The sequence below is a fragment of the Ceratina calcarata genome, unplaced genomic scaffold (genome assembly GCF_001652005.2).
Source record: "Ceratina calcarata isolate Rehan_Ccalc_2016 unplaced genomic scaffold, ASM165200v1 scaffold178.2, whole genome shotgun sequence".
Lineage (NCBI taxonomy): Eukaryota > Metazoa > Arthropoda > Insecta > Hymenoptera > Apidae > Ceratina > Ceratina calcarata.
Window position 1 is genome coordinate 302,829 of NW_017139212.1, and position 20,921 is coordinate 323,749.

At 41.5% G+C, this 20,921-nt stretch overlaps 1 protein-coding gene across 2 annotated transcripts in view; it reads left to right on the plus strand.

The window, feature by feature from the left end:
* uif (sushi, von Willebrand factor type A, EGF and pentraxin domain-containing protein uif) overlaps positions 1-20,921 on the plus strand; it is a 41,323-nt gene that overhangs the window by 14,348 nt on the left and 6,054 nt on the right. For both annotated transcript variants that reach the window (XM_018037779.2, XM_026810785.1), the window contains 26 exons: positions 2,086-2,161; positions 5,012-5,045; positions 7,989-8,070; positions 8,863-9,029; positions 9,765-9,905; positions 9,984-10,213; positions 10,299-10,652; positions 10,892-11,266; positions 11,338-11,506; positions 11,715-12,077; positions 12,149-12,331; positions 12,404-12,580; positions 12,781-12,983; positions 13,055-13,678; positions 13,746-13,869; positions 14,122-15,444; positions 15,637-16,089; positions 16,161-16,378; positions 16,551-16,803; positions 16,945-17,786; positions 17,855-18,738; positions 18,820-19,067; positions 19,134-19,265; positions 19,340-19,505; positions 19,581-19,832; positions 20,146-20,687. In XM_018037779.2, the coding sequence (XP_017893268.1) occupies positions 2,090-2,161; positions 5,012-5,045; positions 7,989-8,070; positions 8,863-9,029; positions 9,765-9,905; positions 9,984-10,213; positions 10,299-10,652; positions 10,892-11,266; positions 11,338-11,506; positions 11,715-12,077; positions 12,149-12,331; positions 12,404-12,580; positions 12,781-12,983; positions 13,055-13,678; positions 13,746-13,869; positions 14,122-15,444; positions 15,637-16,089; positions 16,161-16,378; positions 16,551-16,803; positions 16,945-17,786; positions 17,855-18,738; positions 18,820-19,067; positions 19,134-19,265; positions 19,340-19,505; positions 19,581-19,832; positions 20,146-20,687 (8,611 nt within the window). In that variant the 5' untranslated portion in view covers positions 2,086-2,089. The remainder of the gene's footprint in view (positions 1-2,085; positions 2,162-5,011; positions 5,046-7,988; positions 8,071-8,862; positions 9,030-9,764; positions 9,906-9,983; positions 10,214-10,298; positions 10,653-10,891; positions 11,267-11,337; positions 11,507-11,714; positions 12,078-12,148; positions 12,332-12,403; positions 12,581-12,780; positions 12,984-13,054; positions 13,679-13,745; positions 13,870-14,121; positions 15,445-15,636; positions 16,090-16,160; positions 16,379-16,550; positions 16,804-16,944; positions 17,787-17,854; positions 18,739-18,819; positions 19,068-19,133; positions 19,266-19,339; positions 19,506-19,580; positions 19,833-20,145; positions 20,688-20,921) is intronic.

A 20,921-nucleotide genomic window follows, 5' to 3' on the forward strand; every position in this document is an offset into this window, starting at 1 on the left:
AATTTCGAAAAAATCAAAAAATTTTTTTTTGTCAAAATATCGAAAAATATCGAAATATATTCTAAAAGGCGTCAAAAATTCCAAACTTTTTAGGTTTGTATTTCCTCAAGTCAGTTCTTTTAACTTCGTGCGTGCACACCAAATACCAGAAAGTTTTCTTTGGCTGATGTACATAAGAGTACATGCAAATTTTAAGTCACTATAATTTTTCAAAAAACCCATGAATTGATTTAAAATTTTGCAGATAGCTTTTTAATAGTTTAAGTATATAGCCTATACATCCTTTGCTAACCCTGTCTATCCCACACTTCCAGTCCCTGTCGTGTATAAAAAACAGAGACTTAAGCAAATGCTCAAGGCGATCTTAAATATAAGTATCGACTCTGAATACCAGCCATAGATTTGTTACTCGTTTTGAATTTTGTCCCCCATAGGAGAAATTAACACAAGCTGGCTCAGATTTATTGTTACCAGCTGTACTAAAACCGAGAAAGGTAATGAGACATTGCGTAAAATCTTTAGATTCGGGAGTTAGATGAGAGTTAATTAACCGCAGTTAGACAATGCAGCCACACGTTCTCGATACCCGGTAACGGTATTCGCTGGCTGCTTCCTCCGTCGAGTATAATTGGGTCGCTCCTCTAATCGATTCGCGCCGATTTATTCGTATCCGCGCGATGCGTTCCGACGCGGCAACGACAGGACGCAGTCGACCTGGCCGGAAGACCCGTTAGGCTGCAATCGACAGGAAGTCTGCCGAAGTCGTAGATTACGATTACGCTTGCGGGAAATCTGGCCGGAGTGCCACCTTCACGTCGCCGTTGCCACGGGTTCGTCGATTATCGGTGGAAACATAACGGTTCACCATGGGGATCCATCGGACCGTATGTCTTTCCATTCCTCCTGCGACGAACAACGCGCGTGTTCCTCCACGGAGAAATCGAAGTCGTTGCCCTTCTCTTCTGTCCCTCGCGCTTCGTTTAATCGTTCCTCGGTTAAAAATGTGTAGACGCTGATGAAATCCCCGGTTCGGTGGAGTTCAGAATATTAGATTACTCAATTCTTTACCAATTAACTAGTTAACCAACTAAGAACATTATTTATCCGATGATCGCAAAGTAATTTACCACAGATAGCGAATTTTTATACAAAATAAAACATTTGATGTCAATTTAAAAAATGGAATGCAAATTCAAACCTTTAATAATTTTAACGATATTTTTTTCATATTCTGCACAATTTTGCACACGCACGTTGCAGTCTTCATGTTTTCTGCAGATCTAAAATCCGCAGTCTAGTCATAAGCTACGTTCCAAACAAAGGATAATAGAGCCAGAGACAAATAGCACCTAATTATCCGATAGACAAAGCGTTAGACGATTTGTACCGAATTAACGTCAGTGTAACTACGACTGGGACCGTAAACGGCTAGGCATAGTGCGTCGTCATTAAATAATAACCCGATGTCCGGGAGATTTATCACGGTTCTCGGTTACGCGGCGAGGTATGCAACTGGTGTGCCACAATTCAGCCGCAGAAACCGTAAGGAATTTTATGGGAACCGGTGTACAATTCCTATACATAGAACGCGGTCTTATCTTCCGCGTGTTTCGCCGTACGATAACTATCGTTGAACTTACCTGATTACACCGAGCGCTGCTGTTATCGTCGTTAACGAGTTATGATCACCAATTTTACACCTGATACTTGTTATATAACACGTCTGTCATCAACGAAGAGGCTGTCGTAATCCCTGAGACAGTTTCACTTTCCCTAATTATTCGTTACTGTTTAATGACCCGTAAATAATTACTGGATAGCTGGATAAGATGAAAATATTTTATTCGTAGCTTGATAGAAAGTAGGCTTTCATTGTTGAATTATATAAGAACATTTTGTTCTTACTTAAAGTTTTAAATGTCAGACACGTACGAGTATGAATTATGCATTCTGGAAGTGTCAAGGTCTGCCCCGTTCCAGAGTGATACTACTTGTTCAAACACTGTTTCTCTTCCTCCGGTTTCTTTCTCCAAATAGAACGCAGGCGACAGGTCACTCAAACGAGATTCTTTATTTCTGTTACAGGAATATGCTGATAAGAGAATTGGCGGCCGTATGGCTCGCCGTCCTCTTGTGCCATCTTCAGCTAACGGAATCTCAGGTGAGTCGATTATCCTTCCATTATGAGTTTTCGATGACGTAGCGTTCGCCTTTGTTTAATCGTGCGAACTGTGGCGAACGGATATAGGTTGAAAAGTAGGCTTGCAACTTTTTATTACCATTTTCTTAGGATTTGTTATTAAATTCTATTTGTGATACACTTATTGAATAATAGAAGTTCATTCTAGTTCATTCTAGTCATTAGTACTCTGCAGGTTTTATGCAAAATAAAACGTTATGGTACGAATTTGAATAATGCGATTTACATATATATTTCTTTCACCGTTCAAGCTTTGTGATATGCATGCAGCTTTTGATATTTCATATATTTTAATAGATTACATTCATTCTTTTTTATTTCTTGTTTATTCAATTCTTCCGTAAATGCATAAAATCAGTCTAGTTATTAGACTTCGAATTTTACAAGAAAATTCAATGTACAGAAAATAAAAATATTGTATGTATATACAAAAATATACAGAATTTCAAAAGATGGAAATGTATCTCAATGCTTTAGTGGTAAAAGTGGCTTTTTATAAAGTAAAATACTCAAAAAATTTATTTTACATATTTACTTTTTTTATAATGTCTAATATACACGTAACATAGTAATATAGTAATAATAATCATTTCTATCTGGAGCAAATTATGGAAAACAAGATACTATTAATAGATATTAATGAATCAAATCTTATCTACTACATATAACGAGTTCATAATAGAGTACCACGTTTAGGATAGAGAAAAATGATGAAAAGAAAAAATACTTTCAAAATCTCGTTAATGTTTCTTGGATAAAATGGAGGATTTTTAATCTTCTATTACATAAAGTCCAGTTTACCTAGAACTTCCTGAGAAATGAAATCGAATCATTAATAAATATATCCTATCGGGATCAAAATATAGGAAACAAGAAATTGTTGATAGATCTTGATAAATCTAGTATAACGAGTTTGTAATAGAATGCCATGTTTAAGATAAGAAGAAATGATCGAAGGAAAGAATATTTTGAAGATCTCGTTAAGGTTTCTTAGGCAAAACGGAGGATCTTCAATCTCCTATCATAGAGAGTTAAGATCGGTTAGGAATTCTTGAGAAATTGAGCGTTTCGAGTACGAAGTAGTTGGCATCTCGACCTCGCAGGAGTTTACCATCGCGACCGGGGCCGCTTGCTCAGCAGACGTGGACGCGGCGTGTGTGAGGTGAAAGTGAATTTCAGACCGAGCCGTGAACGCGTGTGCCCTATCCGGCGCGCAAACAATGTTACCAACTATACAATTGCAACATTTCGAGTATAGGAAGCACCAGTCAGGGAAAGGATTCCTTGTTCTATTGTTTTTATATATTGCTACAGCATTCTTTACTCTCCATCGTTGTTTCATTATTTTCATGTCATTATTTTTGTATCTTTATCGTCATTAAGTGTAATTTAATAATTACTCACGGTATAAATACAGAAATTGTAATATGAAAATAGTTAACTATTATTTACATTTATTTGAAAGTCCATTTGTGAAGAGAATCTCTAATTTCGTTGATATTGCATTTTATATCAATTTCATTTGATTAAATATTTATTAATCAATCCTTTTTACGATGATAGATAAAAATGAAGACTATGTTTTCATAGTAAGAATCTCTAGGATAGGCAAGTAGAGAAGAACAGTGCCTTGATATTCCACTTCTTATTCTGCCAAATTAATTTCAGTAAATATTTGTTAATAAACCCTCTTTAATTTGATGAATGAAAATGAAGACTATGTCCCTATACTAAAAGTCTTTAGGGTAAGCAAGTAGATTGATGGTGCCCAGTATATACTATCTACTAGACAGGTGAACGTACATCAAACAGTAATTAGAAAAGAAAAATTGTTTTTAAGGTAGTTTTCTATGCAAAGAATAATATTTATCAATACTATCATCCATTTATTTTTAATAAGAATTACTAGTACAATTTCCGTCATTTTACTCAATTAGTTTCATTATGTTTATTTTTCATTTGCACAACAATTATGATTTTTCGAAATAGTTAATTCTAAAAAGCAAACCTTCAGGATTAGCTGAACAGTCCATCTATCGACTATCCTATTCTTTTTTTAAAATTCGGAAAATAAAGAATCTCTCCGATTGGAATTCTACCGCTTCTCGGCTTGGCTCATCGCACGTCTCGAAGGAATGCAGCTGACCGTTATGTCACTGATATTCTGGTACGTGAAGAAAACTCACGGGAACTTGCGCCTGTGTTCCACGTACGCCTGCCCGTTCACGAACCTGCCGACCTGTGAGTCTCGGTGAAGATGGGCGCAAAACCGAGATTTACCGCTAGATTGTCGTTGTTCACTTTCTCCCCATGTTACAATACACGCACGCGCTGTTTCCATGTCCGCGAGGATCCACACCGGTTGATCCCGAAAAAGAAAGAAAAAAAAAAAAAGAAAATAGAAAACGCCGGAATGAATCGAGGAGAACGATGAACTTTCCTCTTTGAAGACGCGACAACCACGACTTTTTATGTAATCGACGTCGTAACACGCGGGTTTCCCGCGCTCTTCCGGCTTCAATTCGCACAGTCTTATCCCACGAAACATCTACGAGTTTCGTCACGAGCTAATTAAACGCGTCGCTGATCGACGTGATATCGAAACGTGGTTTCTAGCTTTAGGAAACTTGTCAATGTCGTTTGCATATTCAATTTCACGTTCATTCGACTTTCTTGCAGCTGTTACACAACGTACCGATCATTAAATTTATCGCATGAAATTCTTGCATACGGGAGTGAATAGCAAGGGAACGATCCCTTATGTTACCATGCTATAATAATGCTTTCTAATGCTCGTTTTCTATGTTTCAGATTCCATCCAGCAATATCTTCACCTGCCCGAACGGTGAGTAATACAAAAAACTTTTCTTTGTATCCTGAATCATCTGTCTTCAGCAGGTAAATCCGTTTCAAAAGAATTCACCCTCACCTGGTAGTCCTGTACCTGACCAGGTAGTTCCCTAAACACCTGAACCCAGGTCATGCTTTGAAAAAACTTGAAATAATCTCTGGAGGCTGGGAAGAGATTCGCAAGAAAATGTTGTTAGACTATAAGTAGGAAAAGTGTTATTTTCCTTTTAGATAGAGTTAATTCTGTTATCGGTGTACCGTCTTTAGTGAATGAGTTGAATTTAAAAACTGGACGAGCCCGAGGCGAGACGCGTACGGCGAATAAATCACGCGAGGGACAACGGGGATAAGAGTTCGGCCATTCGTAACGCTGCTCCACTTTTCCTCGTTACTGGCAGCGCAATTAAGTAGGTTGCACGTACGTACATACCAGTATGAAGCTACATACTTGGTCGTTAACCGTGTTCTGTCGCGTGAGCTGGAGACGTTTTGATCAAGCCGGACCTAACGACGAGACAAGAATGTTCGAATTTCGCGAATTTAATTCGGCCATGCCGGCGAGGATCCTTGAGGTTCTTGAAGGACTGTATAATTTATCTCGAGAATAAAAAAAAATTTGAGAAGGCTGCAATTTGAAGTGCTAAATTAAAGCTTCCAAGGAGTTTTACAAGCTCGTCGGAGAAACGTGAGAAATAAATTCTGAGGGGCATTAAAGGTAGCCGAAAACCACGAAAATCAAGCTCAAGGCCGGTTGCATCCTTCGAGCGTGACCAACGAGGTTTCCACGGTCCGGAGTTATTTCCCAGTAACGTGGTAACGGGCAGCTGGCCCAAAATTCTCGACCTGCTCGATAATGGCATACCGTGGCCGTAGGATCGTACAGGTAGACGTGGATCCAAACAGCAGGAAGGCGGAGAACGGGACGGCATTCCTAAACCGTGAATCCTTCTTTTCCTCCTCCTTCGTCGAGTCGTTAGGCGCCGAAGGACCGAGCCTAAAAATATACTGTGCACGGATTCGCGACTCAGTTGATTCGCGGCTCGAACGGGATTCCAAAAAGTGGAGCATCCGGCAGGTGACCGATCATCCGACGATTCTTATCGATAGAGGTTAAATAGAGATTGCACAGCTGACGGAGACTGGTTCCGTTAACGTTAGAACTACCGGCAGTTTTGCATCGAAGAATGTTGTAATGGCTGATGATTGGAACTTCTTTATACCGAGGGATATTAATTTACTTTTACGCAAAATAAACTAAATTAGCAACCCTTTTCTTGCATTGCCCTTTAGAACAACCTTTACATTTTTCTCTATAATATAAAATAAATAAAATAAGTTAAAAATATGAACAATAGTCTTGAAAACAATAATTTGTTAAATTTATGTTTTACTATTTTTTCCTATTATAATTCCTAATTCTGCAAATATAAACAAGTATTCAGAAATAGAATCATAGATTCCAATTACACAGTACGATTTTAATTAATATAATGACTCTGCTTGATTTATTGAATTTTTTAATATTTGGTATAAAATTGTTGAACATAATTCTCATGTCGTTCAAAGATATTCAACCTATTTTTTGTTTTTCGTAGTAAGTTATTAAGACTTGACTAAAGCCTGCTTCCACTAGATAAGAAGAGAGAAAATTAAATAATGCTGGTTCAGTAGCCAATTTTATATTGACATATTTTTCTCGAACTCCATTTTTAAACAATTAATTATCACTTTTTTTTAATAATCGATGGGATCTTGATTATGGAGATCAATCGCCGATGCATCGAACCCCAACCAACCCTTCGATAATTATTGACCCCTTTTAAATTTTCATCGAATTCCGGATTTATAGTATCAGTTTAAGAAATCTGTTTCACATAGGCATTGTTTTTTTATCATTCAAACATTGCAATATGCACTTTGCAATATGAACGTTGTATAATGTATGGATGAAAGTCAGACTTGGGAATGTTAATGGAGAATATACTGCGTGTGTTAAATCGAGATATGTTAATAAGTGCAAGGAGAATTGTACACACGTTGCAAACATGCTCGTTTGACCTTTTGAATGAAAGGAAGGCCGCCATCGCTTCTTTCTTGTCGAGTTCAAAGCAGGTAGACATCAACAGTTTGCGCGGACGCATATACCAATTATAATCGTTAAAATATTCTCAAGCAAGGGCCATCATATTCTTATTTTTTACTTATTTCATTCAATGAATTTTTTGACACTTTAGCTAATTTATTCATATTTATAAATAGAAATCTAAATGACGAAGCTGCTTATCCTTTTTTGAAAAATAAAATATTAATGATAGTCAAAAGTTCTTATCAATCATTGATATTTTTCATAGTTTCATCCATCATACTTTCATATTTTCTACACGTTCTAATAATTATTACACGAAATGGAGAAAACAGAAAATAACAATACGTTTCTCGACAATCAGACGGACGACAACGCGACTGATACTAAACGAAGCGTTTCACCAGTGTCGATTCTCTTTTACAATGCGTTACCCGTTTACCCACCGACCTACCTCTGACTCTCGGTGCTCGCACTAAAAAACAATCGAGGTCGTCGATGTCCGTCACCGTCTGTATGGGTCACCGGTTAACCGCGTTTCCTGCGTCCCACCCGACGTCAAAGGCTTCACCCTTTCATTCGTAAATTCATCGATCGTGTCACCTGATCCATCCCCCAACGATGATATCATACCTCTATCATATTACGCTCTCATTACACTATGTTTACTCTAATTTCATGGACGAATATTAAAATCAGCGAAATTAATTAGAATTTAAATTTAAGCTAATTGCCAGTGAATTTATTATAAGAAATGAAACGAACACGAAGTTGTATTATCAAGATTATCAATTTTTATTTATGAAGGATTGATCATTGATTCGAATTATGACAATTAAAATGTTTTATGCGCAGGATGGGAACTGAGAGGTACACATTGTTACAAATTCTTCAACATCAGGCATTCTTGGGAAAAGGCGGCGGAATTATGCAGGAGGTAAGTGGTCTGATATTCTCATCACGTTGTACCGAGCGTTAGTGTTGCAACCTCAAGTTGCTGTATTTCACAATTATCTTTACTATCGAATCTTAAAGAGGTAGACTTCGATAGGGCCGGGATAAGGAAGAATGTCAATGTTACCCATAAAATTGGCCAAAAATATAGATTTATAGAACTAAGCGGCCTCATATGTAGATTTTTGAGTCGTCAGGTACCTCTTTGGAAGGATGAGAGTTAAAGCATCGGTCATTATTTAATCAGACAATGCTGATATTTATGAACGTTACGAAAAAGATGAAAAATCATAGTTACAATGCCTTCGTTCATCAGCATTTTTATATCTAAAATACATCATTCTGAATTAAATCAATACCAGAGTACGCCATTAACTTTTGTCTTCACAAAGAGGTACTTGAAGACCCAAAAGTCTTCTCATATAAGAATGAAAAATATAGACCAGCAAATCCATATTTTATGCTATTTTTGCCTGGTTATCAATAAAACAGAGAGAAAAACGTACGTCAATTTATCGACGAATGTTAAAAAAGTCACGTGACTACCCTAGCTCCTTAAAATTCTGTCATAAAGTTGATATTCTATAAATTCTATACATTCATTTTGAAATATACAAAATGGATCGATGGTTCAATATGGGACGTAGAACAAAGGGAGAAGAAACAGGATAAGATAACTCGCGGGATGCGTTATTATACGTTAGAACGGAGAGAGAGAGAGAGAGAGAGAGAGAGAGAGAGAGAGAGAGATAGACGAATTGGCATGCGATTACAGGTACGGCAGCGAATTGATGGTGGTGGAGTCGTACAGCGAGAACAACATGTCCGCGAGCATGATCGGCCGGCATTTGGATCGTTACTGGCTCGGCCTAGCATCCCTCGACGATTTACGAACCAACACGCTCGAATCCGCCGCTGGGATGCTCGTCTCCCAATACGCTGGTTTGTAAAATTACCTGTCCGCCGATTTCATCCCAAAAATTATAAAAATGATCTAAATGATAAGTATTTTAAATGTTTTATTTCGTACGAAGATCCACACTCTATGTATAATATTGATATTTTATATCAGTCTGATGTAATACAAATGAAAATCGCATTGACCAGAAACATTTTCACAATAGCCGGCACAAATATATAAATAATTCGCATAAATTGAATCTTGTGTATCTATGAAAGTCATCGATAAAGTTCGGACTGAATCAGAAACTGAAAATCTGAACTGTTCGACGAGTTTCGATGTATCGATGATGCGTGAGTTAGGGAACTGGATCGCTAGCTTTTCCAACGATCGAACACACGTGCAGACCGGCCGGTTTCCATCGAGGTCACGGAAACGCGGAACTGCGCCGTGTACGCGGCACGAAGACACACTTTTCCCACAACAATGCCCAGATACCGTCGCTTTTATGTCTGTTCCGGTACGAGCAAATTGCTCGTCTACCGCATTATGTATTTGCATAACATTTTGTTTCATTTAATTCGCTTCCCCTAATATCGTTCGCCAAAAAGGTATAAATAAATCTCTTTTCAATGTAATAAACTGGTCAATGTGATTTCTATGATTATTACATTTTTTTTAATTATTACATAATTTTTTTAAATATTATACAAATTAAATTCTGTGAACCATTTTAAAAAACGAGAACGTCAGTGACATTGAATTGGCTCTTTTAGGTTTCTGGGCATCGAGGCAGCCGAATCCGCAGTCAGGCGAATGCGTCGACGTCACATTGTCGGATGACCGGCAAACCTGGGAATTGACCACGTGCGAATCGTTGCTCCCTTTCATGTGTCGTGCCGAGGCCTGTCCAGCTGGTAAATAACTCGATTCAGATCCATCGAGTAACAGGACCAATGTCGATAATTAATATCTTGGCTCGTCAATCTTTTTAGGCTCTTTTCATTGTTCGAACGGGAAGTGCGTGAACGCTGCGTTCAAATGCGACAAGCAGGACGATTGCGGCGACTTCTCAGACGAGATAGACTGTCCTAACAACTGCCAGTTTTACATGGCAAGTAGCGGTGACGTCGTCGAGAGTCCTAATTATCCACACAAATATGCACCCCTTAGCAATTGTAAATGGACCTTGGAAGGGCCCCAAGGCCACAATATCCTGTTACAGGTACATTTTTGTTCACGTATCGTAACATTGTTCGATATAATGTTTTTTATACCGAAGACAAAGTTAATTATAATTTTTATTCCAGTTCCAAGAGTTCGAAACAGAGAAAAGCTTTGATATAGTTCAAATCTTAGTCGGCGGTAGAACTGAGGAGAAATCCGTGAACCTCGCCACCTTATCCGGTAAACAAGAGCTCAGCAATAAGCTGTTCATCTCGGCGTCGAACTTCATGATCATCAAATTCAGCACGGACTCGTCGGTGGAGAGGAAGGGTTTCCGGGCTTCGTGGAAAACCGAGCCGCAAACTTGTGGCGGGATTCTACGGGCGACTCCCCAAGGACAAGTTCTCACTTCTCCTGGATATCCGCAAAACTATCCTGGAGGATTAGAGTGTCTGTACATATTGCAGGCACAGCCCGGTCGCATAATGTCGCTGGAGGTACCGAATTCATGCTGCAATTTCATGTTGGGTTGCCGGATCAGTTCGTTCGGTTTAAGTAAATTAATTCGATCGATGTCAATGACAGTCCATCCCATACGAATGTAGAAAATTAATCTACCTTGTGTGTCAAAGAAATTGAGTGTACTTCTGCCCACATGGACATAATTGCCAACCCAATAGTTCCAACAAATTGTATTATTTTAATGAAATTGTAATTTTTCTATTTCAATTTTTAGATCGAGGATTTGGATTTCGAAATGAATCGAGATTACATTTTAATCAGGGACGGTGACTCGCCTATGAGCAGGCCGATAGCCAGACTGACCGGAAAATCGGAGGACAATCCCACAGTGATTATGTCAACCGGTAGTAATCTGTATCTTTACTTCAAGACAAGCCTCGGCGATTCCAGAAGAGGATTCAGTATTAGATATACTCAGGGTTGCAAGGCGACGATTATTGCCCGAAACGGCACAGTGCAGTCGCCGTCGTTCGGCTTAAACGATTATCCTAACAATCAGGAATGTTTGTACAAAGTGAAGAATCCTCAGGGAGGTCCGTTGTCGTTGAAGTTCGTCAACTTCAACGTTCACAAGACTGACTTCGTGCAGGTAAATCAGAGCCATTGTTTTCCTTATGTTTGAAGAAGGAATAGTTGCTGATTTATTTGTTTTTCTGGTAGATATACGATGGTCCGAATACCAATGGTCTTCGTTTGCATCCTGGGAACGGTTTCACGTCCAGCACCACACCAAAGATCACTTTGACTGCAGAGAGTGGAGAAATGTTGGTCAGGTTCACTTCCGATGCTCTTCATAGCAGTTCCGGCTGGCAAGCAGAGTTCTCAGCAGGTAACGCGAAAATCTCAGTATTATTTCTCGCAAGAATCGACATATCCTACTTCAAATAACAAAACAAATGAAATGATGAATTATTTCAAATACTTTATTTAATCTGCATAATTTTTACACAGTATGCAAATTTATAAACAGACACACGTAGTCCAATACGTATTTTCACTTTTCTTTTCCGGAGTTCACAAATACGAAATTTTTTCAGATTGTCCGTATCTTCAATCGGGCGAGGGAGCACTAGCCTCCAGCAGAGATACCGCGTTCGGTACAGCGGTCACGTTCTCGTGTCCCCTGGGTCAGGAGTTCGCCACTGGCAAACCAAAAATCATCACGGAGTGCCTTCCGGGCGGGAACTGGTCCGTCACATATATACCAAAGTGTCAGGAAGTCTACTGTGGTCCGGTACCACAGATCGATAATGGTTTTTCCATCGGATCTTCGAATGTTACTTATCGAGGCTTAGCTACTTATCAGTGCTATGCTGGTTTTGCATTCCCATCTGGTAGACCCACCGAGAAGATCTCTTGCATGGCTGATGGCCGATGGGAAAAGAAGCCTTCTTGTTTAGGTAAATTTTAACTTTCCGCACAAGAATTTTATTAAATTCTCTTGTATATTCATACTTAATTATATTTACAGCCTCACAGTGTTCGCCACTTCCGGAAGCGCCGCACTCGAACATTACCATTCTTAACGGAGGCGGACGGAGCTATGGGACAATCGTTCGGTTCGAGTGCGAACCGGGATACGTCAGAAGCGGGCATCCGGTAATTCTCTGCATGAGCAACGGAACGTGGTCCGACGAGGTGCCAACTTGTTCTCGTAAGCATTGTTCGCAACAGATTTCAAAATGTTTCTATATACGCTTCGATGATGCTTATTTTATCCGTGTAGGTGCAAAGTGCCCGTTGCTGCCTACGATCAAGAACGGTTTCGTAGTCGACACGAGTAGGGAATACTTTTATGGCGACGAGGCCAGAGTGCAATGCAACAGGGGATATAAATTGTCCGGGTCTAACATCATACAATGCGGACCTAGTCAACAGTTCGACAACGTTCCCACTTGTGAAGGTACTTTGCATATCATGCGAAACAAAATATTTATGGTATCAGTTAAAAAAATGAATTCTACATAGAAATTTGTTTTATCATTTATACATCCTTGCATGAATTTTTATTATTTCATACAATTTATGCAAATTCAATTTTATTCCGAAGTTATAAAATTGTTTGTATCAGAAATTCGTATATTATATATTTATTCTACGCAGATATAAATGAATGCGCATCAAGCCAATGCGATTTGGCGTCGACGGAGTGCCTCAACAATCCCGGCGCGTTTACGTGCAAGTGCAAGCCTGGCTTCGCTCCAACTATGGAATGCAGGCCAATAGGCGATCTCGGATTAATCAATGGCGGTATTTCAGACGAATCTATCACAGTTTCTAGTTCTGAGAACGGATATACCAAAACCGTGAGTAACCAAAAAGAAATAAATTAGACATTTGAATTTCATTTTCCTTAATCTCAATAACTTTAATACAGGGTATACGTTTGAACAATGGTGACGGATGGTGCGGGAACAACATCGAGCCAGGTGCAAACTGGGTGATGATCGACATGAAGGCTCCAACGATCATCCGTGGTTTCCGTACGCAGATCGTTTCCAGAGTCGATGGGAACATAGCTTACACGTCAGCAGTTCGAATTCAGTATACCGACAACTTGACTGACACCTTTAAAGATTATACCAATCCAGATGGAACACCGGTGGAGTTCAGAATACTCGAACCAACTTTGTCCGTTCTGAATCTGCCTGTTCCGATCGAAGCTCGCTATCTAAGATTCCGTATTCAAGATTACGTTGGCGCGCCCTGTCTAAAGCTCGAAATCATGGGTTGCACCCGTTTAGAGTGCACAGATATTAACGAGTGCGCCACTAATAACGGCGGCTGCCAGCAGAAATGTATAAACAATCCTGGGAGCTATTCTTGCATGTGCAACACGGGATACGAATTGTACAAAGGGAACGGGACTGCTGGTTTTTATATTGAGAGATACGAAACCGGTGAAAGGGACGGCGATTTATATCAGAAGAACAAAACCTGCGTGCCTGTCATGTGCCCAGCACTCGCGTCGCCGGAGAACGGGAAATTATTGTCGACCAAGGTTCGAATTTTCCTTATTTTTTGCGATCATTTTATTTTATGATTTTATTTCGTGTCTTTTTCTACAGCAACAGCATCACTTTGGGGATCTAGTGAAGTTCCAGTGCAACTTCGGATACGTACTGTCCGGATCCTCTGCTGTTATCTGCACGTCGAGCGGAGTTTGGAACGGAACCACTCCAGAGTGCCAATGTAAGTTTAGTTTTTTATTTAGTTATTAATCGGAGTACAGAAATCAGTCACAGACCGATGTACAGTTACTCTCATTAATATTAGGAGACAGTTTAAAATGATTTTTATAATATTGGATCGAAAAAAAAAATTAAAAAAATTGCTATTGATGAAAATCTCAAAGAAGTAAGAGAAGGACTATTTGCAGATGTATTTAAATTATATGTATGTGTAAAGTTTCATTAGAATCGGTCAATGTTGTTATTTTTACAGATGCCAAGTGCGTATCGCTGCCAGACGACAAGAACGAGGGATTATCCGTGATTCGTACCGACGAAGCCAGTGTTTTGGTACCATTCAAAGAGAACGTGACACTGAAGTGCAACAGCAACGGCCGATACCTTCGAAACACAGCTACTTCAGGCTTCCGCCAATGTGTGTACGACCCTAAACCTGGCCTGCCAGATTACTGGCTATCAGGATCGCAACCAGCTTGTCCGAGGGCCGACTGTGGAAAACCTCTGCCAACTCCTGGAGCCGAGTACGGTCAATATTTAGACACCAAATACCAATCCTCCTTCTTCTTCGGATGCCAGGACACGTTCAAACTAGCTGGGCAGACTAACCGACACGATAACGTGGTCAGGTGTCAAGCTAATGCCATTTGGGACTTCGGGAACCTCCGATGCGAGGGTCCAGTCTGCGAAGATCCTGGAAGACCCAGCGACGGCTTCCAGATAGCACGAAGTTATGAACAGGGATCGGAAGTTCAGTTTGGTTGCAGTAGGCCAGGGTACATACTGATCAATCCTAGACCGATAGTCTGCGTTCGAGAACCGGAGTGCAAAGTTGTAAAGCCTCTCGGGCTCGCTTCCGGTCGAATTCCCGACTCAGCGATCAATGCGACATCGGAGAGGCCGAACTACGAGGCCAAGAATGTTCGCCTGAACTCCGTGACCGGGTGGTGTGGAAAACAAGAAGCTTTCACTTACGTCAGCGTCGACTTGGGCCAAGTTTACAGGGTGAAAGCGATTTTAGTTAAAGGCGTGGTGACGAACGACGTCGTTGGCAGACCGACGGAGATCAGGTTCTTCTACAAACAGAGCGAGATCGAGAATTACGTGGTCTACTTCCCTAACTTCAACCTGACCATGAGGGACCCTGGGAATTACGGAGAGCTAGCGATGATCACTTTGCCTAAATACGTCCAAGCTCGTTTCGTGATCCTCGGAATAGTTAGCTACATGGACAACGCTTGCTTGAAGTTTGAACTAATGGGATGCGAAGAACCAGTCGCGGAACCACTACTGGGTTACGATTATGGTTTCTCACCGTGCGTGGATAATGAGCCACCGGTGTTCCAAAATTGCCCTCAGCAACCGATTGTCGTGCAAAAGGGACCTGATGGTGGATTATTACCCGTGAATTTCACTGAACCGACGGCTATCGATAACAGTGGAAGCATCGCTCGATTGGAAGTAAAACCTCATAGTTTCAGGACGCCGCTTAGGGTGTTCCAGGATACTGTGGTGAAATACGTGGCGTTTGATTACGATGGGAACGTGGCCATTTGCGAGATCAACATCACCGTACCTGGTTAGTCGCTACTTCACTGGTTTTAAAAACCTCTTTTTGCTCTTAGAGAATTTCATTTATTTGTCAATTCCGAAAAGTGAATTACACTACTATGGCTTTTATCTTTTCATATAGTGACTTGAGTGACGGGAGGAAATACGCGGGCGATCCCAGTTTAGAATATTATTTGAATGTTTGTTTCGTAATTTACAGACGTGACGCCGCCGAAGCTCAGCTGCCCACAGAGCTACGTGATAGAATTGGTAGAAAGACAGGAGAGCTACAGTGTAAACTTCAACGAAACGCGTAGAAGAATCAATGCGACGGATGCTTCTGGTCCAGTGAAGATCACATTCGTACCAGAAAGAGCAGTGATACAGATCGGTGGTTTCGAGAACGTGACCGTTTACGCCACGGACTCGAGTGGGAACAGAGCAGTGTGCCATTTCCAAGTCTCTGTCCAAGCGACACCCTGCGTTGACTGGGAATTGAAATCGCCGGCCAATGGGGGATTAAAGTGTGTACCTGGTGATAAAGGACTTCAATGCATCGCCACTTGCAAAAACGGGTACAGATTCACCGATGGTGCACCAGTGAAAACGTTCACCTGTGATGTTGCTAAACACTGGTCCCCGTCTTCGGTGGTACCTGACTGTGTCTCGGAAAGTGAGTCCACCGAATTTTGGACTTTGATTAAAATATACATATTCTTTAAATGTCCTGTTTTTCTTTTACAGACACTCAACAGGCGAATTATCACGTAGTAGCCGCGGTAACTTATCGAGCAAACGGTGCCGTTTCGAGATCTTGCCTGCCGCAATATCAAGATCTCATGTCGCAGTACTACATGAATTTGAATAACATTCTGACACAACGCTGCTCTGCTGTGAACGTGAATATGAATGTATCGTTCGTAAGATCGGTGCCTTTCTTGCTCGAGGAAAATGTGTTGAAGGTAATCATTATTTTACATATTCGTTGACTCCTATTCCTACAATCTAATTTTACCTTATACTATCCTAATCTATCTCAATTTTTTCCATAACGCTCGTACGCATCCCTCTCTGGTAATCATTATTAATGGGGCAATTAAACTGCGAGTTGTTAATTGATGACATGAATTTCAGATGGACTTCATCCTTGTCATCGTTCCAGCTATACGTCAACCACAATTATACGATCTTTGTGGATCGACATTGAATCTGATCTTCGATTTATCAGTTCCTTCTACGAGCGCAGTGATAGAGCCTTTGTTAAACGTGTCTGCCATAGGCAACCAGTGCCCTCCACTAAGAGCTCTAAAATCCTCCATCACTCGAGGTTTCACTTGCAGCATCGGCGAAGTTTTGAACATGGACACTAACGACGTTCCACGATGCTGTGAGTATTCTCTTAATTCTTCAATACATGATCTTCAGAAAGTATCGAACTTCCAGTTATTACCAAAAGAATTGCAGAAAAATGATTTTTTAAAAACCCGATCACCGAACAAGCTATAATTTATTTTATTTCCATTTCCAGTGCACTGTCCAGCGGGAACGTTCGCCGGTGAGAAGCAAAAGCAATGTACATCCTGCCCGAAAGGCTTCTACCAAAACAGTGACCGGCAAGGATCCTGTCTCCGTTGCCCATTCGGTACGTACACCCGCGAAGAGGGTTCCAAGAGCATAGATGACTGCATACCAGTTTGCGGCTACGGTACCTACTCTCCTACTGGATTGGTGCCTTGCCTGGAGTGTCCCAGGAACAGTTACACCGGCGAACCACCGGTCGGTGGTTATAAAGACTGTCAAACCTGTCCGGCCGGAACGTTTACCTATCAGCCGGCTGCACCAGGTCGAGATAGATGCAGAGCCAAATGTTCGCCTGGCATGTACTCGGACACCGGCTTGGCCCCGTGCGCCCAGTGCCCAAAAGATTTCTTCCAACCACAGCACGGAGCCATCACTTGCGTCGAATGTCCAACGAACATGTACACTGACAGTCCAGGCGCAGTTGGACGCGAGGAATGCAAGCCTGTGACGTGTACAGATAGCGTTTGTCAGCATGGAGGCTTGTGCGTTCCCATGGGACATGGTGTCCAGTGTCTGTGCCCAGCTGGATTCTCCGGACGACGCTGTGAAATTGATATCGACGAATGCGCCTCGCAGCCTTGCTACAACGGAGCCACTTGCATCGACCTCCCACAGGGCTACAGGTGTCAGTGCGCTAATGGGTACTCGGGGATCAATTGCCAAGAAGAGAAGTCAGATTGCGCGAACGATACGTGTCCAGAAAGGGCCATGTGTAAGGACGAACCTGGTTTCAGTAATTACACTTGCCTCTGCCGGTCTGGTTACACCGGAGTCGACTGTGACATCACTGTAAGTTTACTGTACATCTGACAGTTTAATCCAGTTATCTATTTTTATATTAATCTTGGCGTTTATAGATAAATCCTTGCACGGCCAGTGGAAATCCTTGTAACAACGGTGCCACCTGCGTGGCTCTTCAACAAGGCCGTTACAAGTGCGATTGTCTGCCAGGCTGGGAAGGCCAGAGCTGCGAAATCAACACGGACGATTGCGCCGAGAAGCCTTGTTTGTTAGGAGCTAATTGCACGGATCTGATCGCAGACTTCAGTTGCGACTGTCCTCCAGGATTCACTGGCAAACGTTGCCACGAGAAGATCGACTTGTGTTCAGGAAATCCTTGCCTGAACGGTATATGCGTGGACAATTTATTCAGTCACGAGTGCATCTGCCAACCGGGATGGACCGGCACTGCTTGCGAGACGAATGTCAACGAGTGCTCTAATAAACCTTGCATGAATAATGGCCAGTGCATAGATCAGATCAACGGGTACACCTGCACCTGCGAGCCTGGTTACACTGGCAAGCAATGTCAACATACTATCGACGACTGTGCATCTGAACCTTGTCAGAACGGTGGAACCTGTGTGGATCAACTCGAAGGATTCGTCTGCAAATGCAGGCCAGGTTTTGTCGGACTCCAATGTGAAGCAGAATTGGATGAATGTCTCAGTGACCCATGCAGTCCTGTCGGAACCGATCGCTGTGTCGATTTGGATAACACTTTCATGTGTCATTGTCGTGAAGGGTACTCCGGAGCGTCTTGCGAGATCAATATCGATGACTGTGCCTCTGACCCTTGTCTCAATGGGGCCACGTGCAGGGATGAAGTCGGTGGGTTCAAGTGCATGTGCCCAGAGGGTTGGACCGGAGTTCACTGCGAGATAGACGTCGGCATGTGTCAGAACCATCCTTGCCAGAACGATGCCAACTGCGTGGATTTGTTCATGGATTACTTCTGTGTGTAAGTAGATAATCCGCTTGACGTATAGGATGACTTTCGTAACATGACGACTTCAAATGAGGTTCGCATGTACTTAAACAGGTGTCCGTCGGGAACGGATGGAAAGCAGTGTGAAACAGCGCCAGAACGCTGCATTGGAAATCCTTGCATGCACAATGGACGTTGCCAGGACTTCGGATCCGGACTCAATTGTACTTGCCCCGATGATTTCACCGGAATTGGATGTCAGTACGAATACGACGCTTGTCAAGCTGGTGCTTGCAAGAACGGAGCCACGTGCCTCGACGAAGGCCCCGGTTTCACTTGCATTTGCCCACCGGGATACACAGGTGATTAATTTAAAAAATTAATTAGTAACGTCAATAGAAAAATTTTTTAAAACTGTGGTTATTTAGGTAAAACTTGCGAGGATGATATAATCGACTGCAAGGAGAACTCTTGTCCACCGTCGGCAACTTGCATCGATCTCACTGGAAAATTCTTCTGCCAGTGCCCCTTCAACTTAACTGGCGATGATTGCAGAAAATGTAAAATATTTATTGAATTTTTCTCCAATAAAAAGAATCTTTCAGCACGTAAAATTGTTTATGTTCTCTTGCAGCTATTCAAGTGGATTACGACTTGTACTTCAGCGACCCAGCGCGCAGTAGCGCGGCTCAAGTGATCCCATTCTTTACCGGGGCTAGGAAGAGTTTGACAGTAGCGATGTGGGTACAGTATACTCAGAAAGACGAAGCTGGAATATTCTTCACGCTCTACGGCGTCAGGTAGATTACCGTAAATTCTTCTATTGATTTTTAGTAGAACTGGTTCAACATTTGTTTTCTTACTGTATGTTTCAGTTCTCCTCATGTTCCAACGAATAGAAGACTCATGATTCAAGCACATAGCAACGGTATTCAAGTTTCCCTGTTCCACGACTTGCAAGACGTCTATCTACCGTTCAGGGAATACGCAACTATTAACGATGGCCAGTGGCATCACGTTGCCGTCGTTTGGAACGGCGAGAATGGTGGCGAGCTGGTTTTAATCACGGAAGGACTAATTGCTAGTAAAACCGAGGGTTACGGAAGTGGAAGGTCCTTACCAGCTTAGTAAGTGCAATTCATTATTTAATTAAATCTATTTTATAATTGTGTGTAATTTAATTGTCGACTAATTTATTTATGTATCTTGTTTATTTTTTATTAGCATTGCCTGTCGCGGTTTTAAAAAAATTATCCTTAATAAAGAGATTTTTCCTCCAAAGGGAGAACAATGTATATTTAAAAAGTCCTCAATATCTTTCAACTTGATTTATGCGCATTAAATATTTCTATTCTATACATATACACGATACTGGGATGCTTAGTACATATATACATATACATAGATTTAATCATACGTTTACAAAAATTATTTCTCCAGTGCATGGGCGATGTTAGGCAAACCTCAGAGTGAGAACGCGAAAGGTTACACCGAAGCAGGCTTCCAAGGAACTCTGACCAAGGTACAGATCTGGAGTCGAGCCTTGCACGTGACGAACGAGATTCAGAAGCAAGTTCGCGATTGTCGCACCGAACCAGTCCTTTACCAAGGCTTGGTGCTGACCTGGGCAGGCTACGATGAAACGATCGGCGGCGTGGAGAGAGTGGTACCCTCGCATTGCGGACAAAGAGTGTGTCCACCGGGATACGGTGGTAACAAGTGTCAACAATTGGAATCGGACAAGATCCCGCCTAAAGTAGAACACTGTCCGGGCGATCTTTGGGTGATCGCCAAGAACGGCTCGGCTATAGTTAGCTGGGACGAGCCACGGTTCGTGGACAACGTCGGCATAACGAGGGTTCAGGAGAAAAACGGTCACAAATCTGGTCAGACACTGATGTGGGGAATTTATGACATTAGCTACGTGGCTTACGATCAGGCTGGGAACTCTGCCAGTTGTAATTTCAAGGTCTACGTGCTATGTGAGTATAAGTTAAACAAATAATTAGCAAATTATCAACTTTTGTATAATAGGCACTATGGTGTATGATACCAGACGCTACTAGTTCGCACTAATTTATTATCTTTGAAGCAAAGACGGCTAATGCTAGACTTGAAGTTTACACACAAAATCTTTAACGGTTCTTTATATGTATAGTCTTGAGATCATCCAGCTGCAGCTCTTTAAACTTAATGTACCGAGATTCTCTTGTAAT